Source organism: Xiphophorus hellerii, chromosome 21 (genome assembly GCF_003331165.1).
Source record: "Xiphophorus hellerii strain 12219 chromosome 21, Xiphophorus_hellerii-4.1, whole genome shotgun sequence".
Classification (NCBI taxonomy): domain Eukaryota; kingdom Metazoa; phylum Chordata; class Actinopteri; order Cyprinodontiformes; family Poeciliidae; genus Xiphophorus; species Xiphophorus hellerii.
Genome location: NC_045692.1, coordinates 21370675 through 21382782, shown reverse-complemented (window position 1 = coordinate 21382782; position 12108 = coordinate 21370675). Strand labels below are relative to the sequence as shown.

At 35.0% G+C, this 12108-nt stretch overlaps 1 protein-coding gene across 1 annotated transcript in view; it reads left to right on the top strand.

Moving 5' to 3' along the window:
- LOC116712013 (cadherin-18) overlaps positions 1-12108 on the top strand; it is a 122836-nt gene that overhangs the window by 68695 nt on the left and 42033 nt on the right. Inside the window, exons 5-7 of the mRNA XM_032551675.1 lie at positions 8150-8317; positions 9214-9401; positions 11187-11440. Of these exons, the coding sequence (XP_032407566.1) occupies positions 8150-8317; positions 9214-9401; positions 11187-11440 (610 nt within the window). The remainder of the gene's footprint in view (positions 1-8149; positions 8318-9213; positions 9402-11186; positions 11441-12108) is intronic.

Genomic DNA, 12108 nt, shown 5'->3' with positions numbered 1-12108 from the left:
CTGACTGAAAACAAACTCCTATTTCTTGCTTAAAAGTTATTTTTAAGTTGCACTAAGATATTTGCTCAAGAAACTAGACCAATATGTGGTAAAGTTTTGGTTTCTTTGCATATTCATTCAAGGTAGTTTTGAAAAACTGCTAAAAATCATAATTTTGGATGAAGATCCTTATACCTGCCGCCTGCAGTACATGTTGAAGCTCATCGTGAAGCACAAGGACAGCAGTGAATCAGTCAGGAGCAGTGAATGCAAACCAGTACAGAGGAAATATTGTATTTGCAAATACAACCAGGCTGTTGTAGCAAGATTAGTGACATTCAAACTGTGTTCAACAACATTCACTGCAGAGGATTTACTTGATTACATGGTTTGCACATTTCAAAACTGCAAGCCAGCGGAATTTGGTAAAGCACTTTCTATATCTCAGCTGAGAGCACATCTGAGATGTGGTGCTGCATTCATCCTTTTTATAGTTTGGTCATAACTCCTGTCTTCCCCTTCACTACTGTGCATCTGTCACTTACCCGCCGAGACATCAAGGCTGTTCCTCTCAAGACTCACGCTCGAATACCCCTTAAACACGCTTCACATCTGTACTCCATCACACACACACACACATGCAAAGACTTTCCACATTACCAAAGCCCAGAGTCCCTTTTGAATCCTAAATAGGCTAATTTCACTGCTGATCTGGGATTTGTGAGTGTTTGAGTTTATTGAAGGAGCTGACACAGATCAGGATGTTTCTGCACTTAGTGAATTAATCGTTTGCTCTGGTTAAATCAAGGAAAATCTTTCCCGACACCAATCATTGGTGATGTAGTCCAAGCAGTTCCTTCCAAAACCTTACAGGTTTATTTGGTTTTAAAATTTTAATCACATCAGCACTTTCAAATTATAAAAGAAGTAAAAGTAATCATAATCAACCTGGCTTGAATTGAAAAATGAATTGTCCTTTAAACCAATCTTGATAGCAGTAGCAAAACTTTAAGTGTTTACAGTAACTAGCTATGTGTCTTTTACATAGCTGTGGAGGAATTTTTTTCTAGAATTGCTTAAAGGGTTTAAAGGTATTAAGATGGCACATCATCCACAGTTGAAACCATAAGTTTGCATAAACCCAATAGAACAACACACCTTTTTTTTTCTCACTGTCTGATATTTAATCAGACCAAACTTGTCCTGTTGTTGGTCAGTCAGTATTTGATAGAATTGGCTTCAGCATGTCAAACATTTTGGGTTTTCTTCCACAGACTTCTCACAGTAATTTCCTAGCATTCTGTTCAACTGTGATGCTTTCTTGGAGGTTTTAGCTGCAAATAACTAAACCTAAAGAGGAATGAATCTTCAAAGAGACTCATACTTCTGTCTTGGTAGTCATATTTATATAACTGTATAAAAAAATTGCTTTATTGTACCTGTAGAGGAGGAGAGTGCTATCATGATTTCTTAAATTCAGCTGCTGCTTTCATCCAACATTTTTCCCCTCAAACTCCAACTGTACTCACATGAAGACTGTATTAGATGAGCCAAAAGACCAAGATTCCTAGAGCTGGAGATTGAAGAGTGCTTTAGTAATCTCCTATAATCCTTTTTGTTCACTTGGGAGATTGTTCTCCTTTAGAAGTTTCCCGCCAGACAAAGAGGTGGATAGTGCGATAGTATCGACTATAATAGACTGAGGAGGTTGAGGAAAAGGCTAACCACCTCACCGTGTCAGATGAGGCCAGGTTCATGGAAGTCGGCTCTTTCTCAATTATTTTCTGAATTAACGGACGGGCACCGTAGAGATTTAGGAGAGACGGTCTGAGACGATACAGCTCAGAGTTGAGCTGGGAAGAGAGATCAGAGGTCTGATCTCTGTGTCAGAACAGTGATGTGTGTTTCCTGCTTCCTTCCCAAGAATGCCCCAGTGACTTTTTCAGTGTTGGAAGATAATTTGATTTAGGAATGAAGAGGCTGCAGTGAAAACTTTGCAACCAAATTTTGGTGACATTTTTACTGTGTTAAAAATATTCAAACCTCTTGAACTTCAGTGTCATTTTCATTTTCTGTGGCACACCAACACCAATCAATCATTTTTTTAAAGTGTGAAATTTGCTTTTGTATTCAGACCCCTGAGTCAATACTTTACACAACCACTGCTTACTGCAATTACAGCTACAAGTCCTTTCAGGTATGGCTGTACCAGCTTTGCACAGCTAAAGCCTGAATTATCTGCTTACACTGCAAAAACACAAAATCTTATCAAATATTTTTGGTTCACTTGAAATAAGACAAAACTGTCTTACAAGTCAATATTCCTTACATATTGATGAAAAGTATTAGCTCCACTGGCAGAATATTTCACTTCTAAAATGGGAAAACATTTTAATATATTTAGTGAAAATTATTTAAAACGAGCTCCTATATCCAGCTGGAAAGTTTTGTCTTATTTCAAGTGTATTAAGATATTTGCACTAGAAATCAGATGAAAACACTTCATAATATTTTGTGTTATTCATCTTTGGAAACACATTGAGTTCAGTGAGACTAAATCAACTGTGTTTGTTTTGCAAAATCATTGAATACAATAGTAATATTACAACATGATATGCTTTATTACATCCAGTAGGTTGGATTTAATTTAACTGCAGTGGATTCTCATACTTGACACATAAAACTACCAAACACATTAAAGGTCACAGAGAGTGTTGCCAATTTCATAATCATAGATGTGCAAGCATATAATATGACCACCTCATAGTATTTTTTTATTTTATTTGTTGCAACCCTTGTTTTAGGAAATGTGCAGTTTAACGTATTCACCTCACAAACCAAAAAAGGTAGATTTGAGTCTCATCTAATGAGAGAAACTTCTTCCACATTTTTATTGTTGACTGGCTTGTGGGGTTTTCTTCTTACAATGTTTTCCTCTGAACCAAAAACTCTTAGACGTCCCGTCAATAGACTCTCCCACCTGCGATGTTATTGGTTTAATAACCATCTCTAATTTGAGCGTCTCCACATCTTTCTCCCTGACCTGCTGTGCTGCTTGACCTTCTTGATGCTCATCTTCTATATCCTGAATGTACATTTTGGGATTCAATATGGAAAAAAGTCTGAAAGAGTTTAAAGGTTTGAAAACCTTTGCAAAAGACTATTTGTTTTACTTTGTGTGACTCACAGTTGGTCATTCTCACTGCTCACTGTGGGTAAAAGCAAAATTCTCGTAGCCACAGAAAGAAAATCTCATAAATTTTTTCTGTATGTGCTTATTGGTTTGGTTCCAGCTGTGAAATATTGTTCAGGAATGTCACACCTTTATGAACAAAGAGGTAATATGAAATTTGAAAGGTCAGGTCGTCTGTCTTGGTGTGGAGTTTACTCAAAAACTTTGACCATTTTCCAAGTAATGTGTCTCAAGGACTTAAGGTCAAATGTTGCTAAGGCTGAGGGTAATAACAAGGGAGTTTGCAGGGTTTGTATCATTACAGGAAAGTTGTTAGCAGCACTTTGATTAGTTTTTGGAACAAAGAACAACAGCAGATCCCTGCTGAGACCTGGCATTTCAGCAGAACACTTTGACGACAATAAGCTACTCAGGTTGTGAGTCTTGAAAATGTTTAGCTGAACGTGTATTTTCATTCCCTGTGGGAGTTGGAAAAACTGCATTGTATTATATAAAGCATTGCATCTTTTCTTTTTCTTAGAACCCATTACCCTTTCAGTCTGCCATGCTCTGCAGCTTATCAAAGTCTTAAACATATGAGAGAATTTCATGATGTCTTTTCACATTATTGAACTTTACCAACTCCAGCAGTAATAATTTGCTGTTTAGAACATGTAGTTTCTTTATACGTCGTTGAAGGACTGGTTGTGTCTTCAGACTTTCCTTCTGTAAGCCAATGGAGTCATAATTTTTCATCAATATTAAGGAATTATTGAGTTAAAATAAGCTCCTATATCTTGATGAAAAGTTACTTGTAAGTTAGTTTTGCTTTATTTGAAATGTACTCTGATATTTTCACTGGAAACTAGACCGAAATTAGTTGGTAAAATGTAATGGTTTTGCAATATATGTCCACATCATGCAGGGTACTACGCCATTTTCATTGTGTTCTAGAAACATAACAAAAATGAAACATAAAAAAAGTTTTATGTTTTATCCTGATCTCAGGTTTAAGCTCAGATTTAAGGTTCCTCTCTGGATGGAGCATTTCTGACTTTTCCATGGATGCCTCTTGTCTTGGATCCTTTATGTGATATTCATTAACAGAATTTTAGGTTATAGCTGTAAAAAATTAGGATGTCTGATTTGGAAATCTCAAGGTTTTTTCTTTAAATATTCTTAGTATTCTGTTTTCTGTTTGTAAGCTTGAGCTAAATGCTTGGTAAGTTTGTTTTTGTCTTGCAGTGTAAATCAGAAAGTAAAATGGATCTGAATTAAAATTAAACTACAAAAATGGAGCCAATACAAGACATCAACCATAGTTAGTGAGGATTCTCCTTGTAAGCCAAAGTAAATTAAATTCTGTTATATGCCTAGAAATAAAAGCAGCTTCCTTTGCTGCCCTACTTATAGCTACATCTTCTCAAGCAGACGTAATATGCACCGGATGACATAGTGAAAGCAGTTGTTACTATTGAGAGTGGTACTTGAGAATGAACTGCTACCATATAGTTCCATGAACTTTATTAAGAGCGAAAGTGGTTCAACCTGTTATTTCTTTATTTTACACAACACAGCCTCTGGTTTTAGTTGTGACCTTGAGGTAGAATTTTATGAATAGAGTGTTTTGTCTCATTTTATATTGAAAACTTGTCTCTTTCATCTGCTAAGCTTTAGTCCCCCTTTTTTTGCATCTGGAACGATCATAAAGAGGATGAATTACTGAGTTCCTCATTCATAGCACTACTAATACAAGAGTAGAACATTCTGTTTACTGCTCGCTTGCTGGAATGTCTTCAACTTGACAGGTTTATATTTGAAAGGTTACATTAAAATTGCAAAATCATCTGACAGGTGAAATCTTGATTACAGCTTTCTATGTTTTCTGTTTTGATAGACCTACATCCACCATGCTATTTAGCCTATATTTAGCCCTTTTTGTTGATTACCTCCTGTTAAATCCAGGTTTACTAGCAGTTGCCTGGACGTCAGCCAGGCTCACTGTGACAGATGATGTGTAACCTCAGATCCCTCAGATCTTAATACTTCTGCCTGCTTGGCTTCTTGACCCACTTTTAATGATTATTCAGCCTGAGGCGAAAGGATTACTTTCTGTCTATAGAGTCCTGAAAGCACTAGAGAGGAAAATGATCTATTGTGTAACACGCCAATGTCTAGCTCTTTTGTGAAGTACAGGAAATAAAAAAAGTGAATCCATTAACTCCTAAATGGGGTTTGGTGAAATTCAAGCTGCTTGGATTGAAACGGAGTACCATAAAATAGTTTGAATTTTAGTTTGACAGAGTGTTTCAAAGACATCTTAATAGATTTGATGCACTTTCATTTTATTGGAAAAAAGAATAATTGCAAATGCTGTAAATGTTTCTGACCTAAACAAGGCCATAAAAATTTGGTTTTTTATTATTTTGACTAACCCATAGTATTATACAAGTGCAGAACTGTGTAAGATATAAATAATGGTATGAATAACCAACTTGATTTCTCACATATATCAAACGTATTGTCAAAACTGGTAAGGATTGTGGCACAACTACAAATCTACTAAGATACGGCTACCCTCTGAAACTGACAAGTTCGAAAAAGACCAGCATTAATCAGAAAAAGGCCAAGTTGAATATGAAAACTATGGAGGACCTGAAGTAATCTAGAGCTCAGGAGAGACAACAACTAGTTGTAAGCTCTACTATTACTACTAGACACATAAATCCTTAAGAAATCTTGCTGAAACTTTGCCTTGAAGCCATTCTGAGAGCCAGCTTCTATAGGAGAAAAGGTGGTTGAGTTAGGTGAAACCAAAATGTAGAGAATATTTGTAAAAACCTTTTTTAAACTGTGTGGTTTTTGGTTGTAACATCAGTTTCAAACTGTATATAAAACAAATGACCATTACTTTTGGGGAACCAGTCATAAAATCCCTTTGCAATTTTCTGCTCTTTGAGTTTTAAATATTATGCCTCATCTTTGTTCTATCTGGAGAGATCAATCAATCAAATTTATTTGTACAGCACATTCCAGTACCAAGGCAGTTCAAAGTGTTTTATTTTATAAAACCACAAAAGTACAAAGTCATAAAAACATCGTACAGTCACCATAATATTTCAAGATTCTTAGGGCCAAGGTAGAGTCACAGAATGTTTGTGATAATTTTTCTCACATAATTATCAACATACCAATAAGAAAAGAATGATGCTGTTTTTTTTTTTTTTTACACTTTTTGGTGCGCTAACATCCATTTAGCCTTTGTATCCATTTTTTGTTTACCTCAAGGTCTCAATGTTTCTGTATAATCTCTAAATCTATTGCAGAACACAAGGTCAGTTGTGACCAGAACGTCCTGGCGCCAGTCAAAAACACAATATATAACAAAACAAGTGTGAACATATGGATTCTTGTCCTATGTGGTGTTTTTTTGTGTGCAGAAGCCAAAGCTGTAAATTATGTCTTGTTGGAAGACATAAAGTAGCACACATTGACCTTATAAAATCTTGCTGCATCTCTGCCCATTTCCTGTCTGGTTACTGCAAATAGAGGCCACTCGTGCCACAAAAACCTTTTTAAAAAGTCAACACAGGGAGCAAACTCATCTTTTGTTTTAGGCTCCTGCTGTGTCGCAGGAACAGTTTCTTTTTAGTCAGAGATGCAACCGTATATCATATTATGAAGGTTCATGGCTGAGCATCCTGTGTTTTCTGCATTATGAATAAATGTGATAGTGCAAGTACCTCAGGGTGTTACAGTATAATATGATTGAAAATTGCAAACGCATATTTAGATATAATAGAATCGGAAGGACAAGGCGATCAAGGATCTACAAAATTAAAGATGAAAAAGACACATTATTACATTCAGTACTATAAAATAAACCTGAAAATTTGGGAGAAAAGAAATATCTGTCTTAGTAACACTATTATTCACAAAATGTGAAGTATAATAAAAAAAAATATTTTCATTCATCATAAAAAGAATATACACCCACTGTAAATTTGATAGTTTTAGTATATGAATGATCCATTAGTATTCTGTTAAAACATGAATGTAAAGTTTGAATTTTGTTTTTATTTTTTTTTATATACCAAAAATGTTCTGAAATACAGTAGGCTACTCTGTCGCTGTCACCAGATTTTACTACATTTTAATTCTACAAAAGGCAAGGTATTTTTTTAATTGCATATTTCAATAAAGCAAATTAAAGTGATTTGCATGATGAAAACATAAAACAGCAAACAAGCAAGAAACATTACATTGCAGTGGCAAAATAAAGGGAAGTGATGAAAAGATGGAATACAGTTATGGTTGAGTTTTATTTACCTTTTCAGATTATTTGTTGGTCATATTCTGAGCAGTAACACAGTGTTTATCACGGTATAGTGACTTATTCAATAAAGATTATTAAAAAAATCAAAGTTTGTGAAAATGTACATCCCAAAACTTGTAGATACATAGAAAATACACAAAGCTCTGTCATATAACCATTTTATTTTGTGTTCATTCTGAATGGTAATTAGTCCAAAATGAACCTTTGAACTTTACCTAGATTCTCTAAAGCATGTCCCAGTTTTTTATTCACTCTGTTCTATTACAGAATATTTTGGGTCAGTGTTTTGTTTCCTTTGTTGGAAGTGTGTGAAACGAGGTTTTAGTCGATCTCAAAAAAAGTATTTACAAAAAAGTTATTTTTTCTTCCTTGACTCTTGTAGTGACTCAGACTTTCTCTTCTTTTGAATGGGAGTTTATACGAGAGTCATACTGTAGTTCATGGAACATCATGATGGATCTTTGTGACCTGACATAAATGAACAAATTTATATCACATAAGCAGAGTTTAAGCTATAACCTCCTTCATAGGAACCAGAATGGGGGTGCATGATAAAAAAAAAGTAATTGGTCTTGCAATTTTAAAACAACAAATAAATGTTTAGATGTTCCACATGTTATCTTTATCATCTTAAATTGCTTTTTTTTGCATTAAATTTGCAGGAATTATCAGAACGGCCTTAGCAGACATGGACAGAGAAGCCAAAGAACACTACACCGTTGTGATTCAAGCCAAAGACATGGCAGGCCAAGTTGGAGGGCTCTCTGGCTCCACCACCATCAACGTCACCCTGACAGACGTCAATGACAACCCACCCAAGTTTCCCCAAAGTAAGTACTATAATAATGGAATTATCGAAAAACAGATTTCTCTATATAGTTCTTACCAAACTTGAACAAATTGTCCCATTTAGGTTGGATATGTAAAGCTAATGGTTGAGCTGAAGTGTTTTCTGCTTTTCCTTTCCTGCTTAAAATTATTTTTCAAAGCCATGCTTGTTGTAAAACCGAGCACGGCGTTGCTCTGACATGTCTCCAGCCTTGAGCTGAAAGAAGTTTTCAACAAAAATTACCTGATGCTTTTTTATAACCTAAAAAGTATTTTTACAAACTGTGCAATCCTTTCATCTGTAAAAGATGAAAGGATTGCCTCTGAAATGCAAAGTTTAACAATTAATTTAAGCAACAAACAAGCTTCAATAATAGGGACAGAATGACTAGTAGCTTTTTGCTAAAGAACATGAACATAAATTAATTATATTAGTCAGTAATTCTTATTGTCATTTATCAAACTTTTTGAACTCAGAAATCTAAATTTATTTTTGTTTTCTATAATTTTCTAAACCAGATGAATATTGCTCAAACTACTATGTTTCCCAGGCTGAATTCTCTCGATTGTAATGAAAAATTTAAGTAACGACAGAGCCTCATCAAGAATATTGCCCTTCAGCAACGAGTTTCCCATTTATTCTGCAGCAAAGAACCATCAACATTTCCCCGAATAAATATCTGCTTCATTGCAGCGCTATCAACCACAGTTTAGCACTTAATGTCAATTGAAGCACTGCAGAGTATTTTTAATGACATTCCCTCAGGAGCAAATAGTGACAGAGTCAAACTGCTTAGCGAAGCTTCTAGGTAAACAGTCAGATATTCAGCTGTTTGGTGCAGTGGAGATTTTGCTTTTTTCTTTCTCTAAGTGAATACAAATCAATGTTCATTCACAGAAAATTACCAGCTGTATGTCCCAGAATCCGCTCAAGTTGGGAAACCAGTGGGGAAGATCAAAGCCAACGATGAAGACCTTGGTGTTAATGCAGACATTAAGTATAGCATCATCAACTCGGAGGGCGCCAATATGTACTCCATATCCACAGACAGAGACACAAAGGAGGGAATCATCAGCCTGAAAAAGGTAAGCGAGCGCAACTACAAAGGGAAAAGGCTGGTATCCATAGGTAGGAAATGGTTTGTTTACAGGTACCAAATGAAAGGAAGTTTGGATGGAGATGCCAAAACCTGAAAGAATAATTTGACCCAGAACCTCATCTACCATAACAAGCTTAAAGTCTTAGCCTTCAGTATCTTGTTTCTTGTAGCTGACTTTAAAGTCATGCCCATCGTGTTAGGACAGGCTTTATGTACAGTTTGGCTTTTTTTCCCCCAGTGTTTGACATCTAATAAAAATGTACTGTAGCTATTTGTACTTGGATGGTAAAAGAAATTTTAAATTGAAATCAGATTTCTGAAATGAAAAGTTGCTTAAATACTCTGTAGTGTAATATTTTTGATCACAAGAAAGTAGCAATTGTTTTGCAAGTGTTTTGGAGATATACTTTTACATTTTAAATAAATTGGCTCATTTTGTACATTGGATCCCTGCTTATTTGTGGTTCAGTATTTGTAGAGTTACCTATTTGTATTTTTGTATTCAGGATATCTAAAATTTTCAAATGAAATGCAGCTGGAATACCTTGGTTCAATGCTACTTGACACTATAGGACCATTTATTGCTGATTAAGTGGACCTGGGAAAACAAGAATTTAGCTTGTGCAGTAGTACTAACATGGTTTCCATAGAGATTATTAATGCTTACTAGGGGATATTTGATGTTTGAACTATTAAAGTAGCCAGAAGCGTTTTAAGAGGGGCTTTCAAATATTCATAGATTTCAGCCATTCATCTGTGGCTTTGGCCCTAAGCCATGCAAATATCGGCCGTTCTCAGTATTCTGAATCCATCTGTCTGTCCATCAGTTTTCCAAACCAGTTTTGTAATGTTCAAGAAGAAAGTATTTTTCAGAATTTCAGATCACATGTTGAACAATTTTGACTTAGGAATTAATGTTCCCAGCTGGTGTTCTGGGTATGTGAGATTTATTTTTTTAATTCTGGAAGGATTTTGTTGTGATTTATAGCAGCCTTGTTAAGAATTGTCTCCTCGTATTGTGCTTATCAAATGTCCTTGCATCCAACATACTTTAAAAGACACCTACAATGTTCACACAGTGAAGGAAATACTCTTGAAAATGTTATTTTGATGAAATATCATCCCTAAGTGGCAGCCATTGTACAAAAAAATTATTTAGACATCAGTTTATTCACTTGAATACAACAAATTTCATCATTAATTTACAAATACATTCTCTTACAACACTTACTATATGAGTGAAAGAAAGAAAAATCTTGAATCAAACTGCCTCTTCCTCAATAGTTACAAAAAAAAAAATTTGTGGACGTATAAATTAAATTAACAGTATGAGGTGCAAACAGATCATTCTCATTTTTAACTCAAAAGTGTTTAAGACTTAAGTATTTTTTCTCATAAAGTGTTTTGAATTGATTCATGGTAGAAAATTTTTCAACTCATCGTTCAAAAAATCCATAATTTTACTCCATGCTCTGAAATGCACATTTGTTTTAAAGCAGTATGCACAGTTTTGCTGTTGAAATCATATTTCCTTCTGTTATTTCTGTCACTTGAGCTTCAGGCTGAACTTTTGTAAATTAATTACCAGTGGTCTCTTTCTATCTTTAAACATAATAGGATTTTTAAACTAGCCAAATCACTTAGTTTCAAGATATTTGATTGAATAAACCATAGATTAGTTTGTTCTCTTGCATTCATTTTTATATAGAATTCTCATAGCTTTCTTTTGTGCCATAAACAAAGGTTTAGTGTTGTTTTATTTTTCCTGCAGCCCCTGAACTATGAGAGAAAGAAGACCTACACGTTACACATTGAAGGAATGAATACACATGTGGATCCACGGTTTTCCTACCTTGGTGCTTTCAAAGACACGGCTACCCTTAAAATCACAGTGGGCGATGTGGACGAAGCCCCCGTCTTTTCTATGGATTATTATATCTTGGATGTTTACGAGAACTCACCGAGTGGAACTGAAGTGGGATCGGTTACGGCTCGAGATCCAGACAGCAGGAACAGTCCTGTAAGGTAGGAGGCTCAATCACATTAAATCTGAATGTACAGTCTGAGCAAAAAAGTTCTGAAAAATGGATTGTTTGTTCCTTTAGACTTGCAAACTGCAAATGCAAAGAAAGCCCAGCCTTGATAAAGCAGTTAGGTTATTTTGAGGCTCAGCACTTTTTCTGCTGACTTGCAGCAGATAAACAGTATTTGGGTGATTTGATTCTATCTTAAATCAAAAGGTGTTTTGTATTTGGAGATTGGAGAACCTGTGAACCAAACAGATTATTTTTTATCTCAAAAATTGTTTTATATTTTCAAAGCTCACATTTGTGTGAGCTTTATATTTTTCAAAGCTCACATAAATATATATTTGTCCATTACATTTTCAGTCATGGACAAAGTTTTTAAAAACCCCAGCTCGCCAGAATATGTATACATTCTCAAATACAAACATGGGTACACAATACGTATATGCACATCATAACAGTGTAAACATTTACAATTTAACATGTTAAGGCTCTTTGAAAGCTCACTTTAAGAAGCACCTAATTTGAGATCATCATTCGGTTTATTCCACATATTGACACTGAAACACATCCGGATTTTACTTGGCTTTTCTCTTTAGCATGTTCAGATACTAAACAAACCTCATAAATTTTATTTACTGTCTTTTATCTTAATAATTTCCGAAT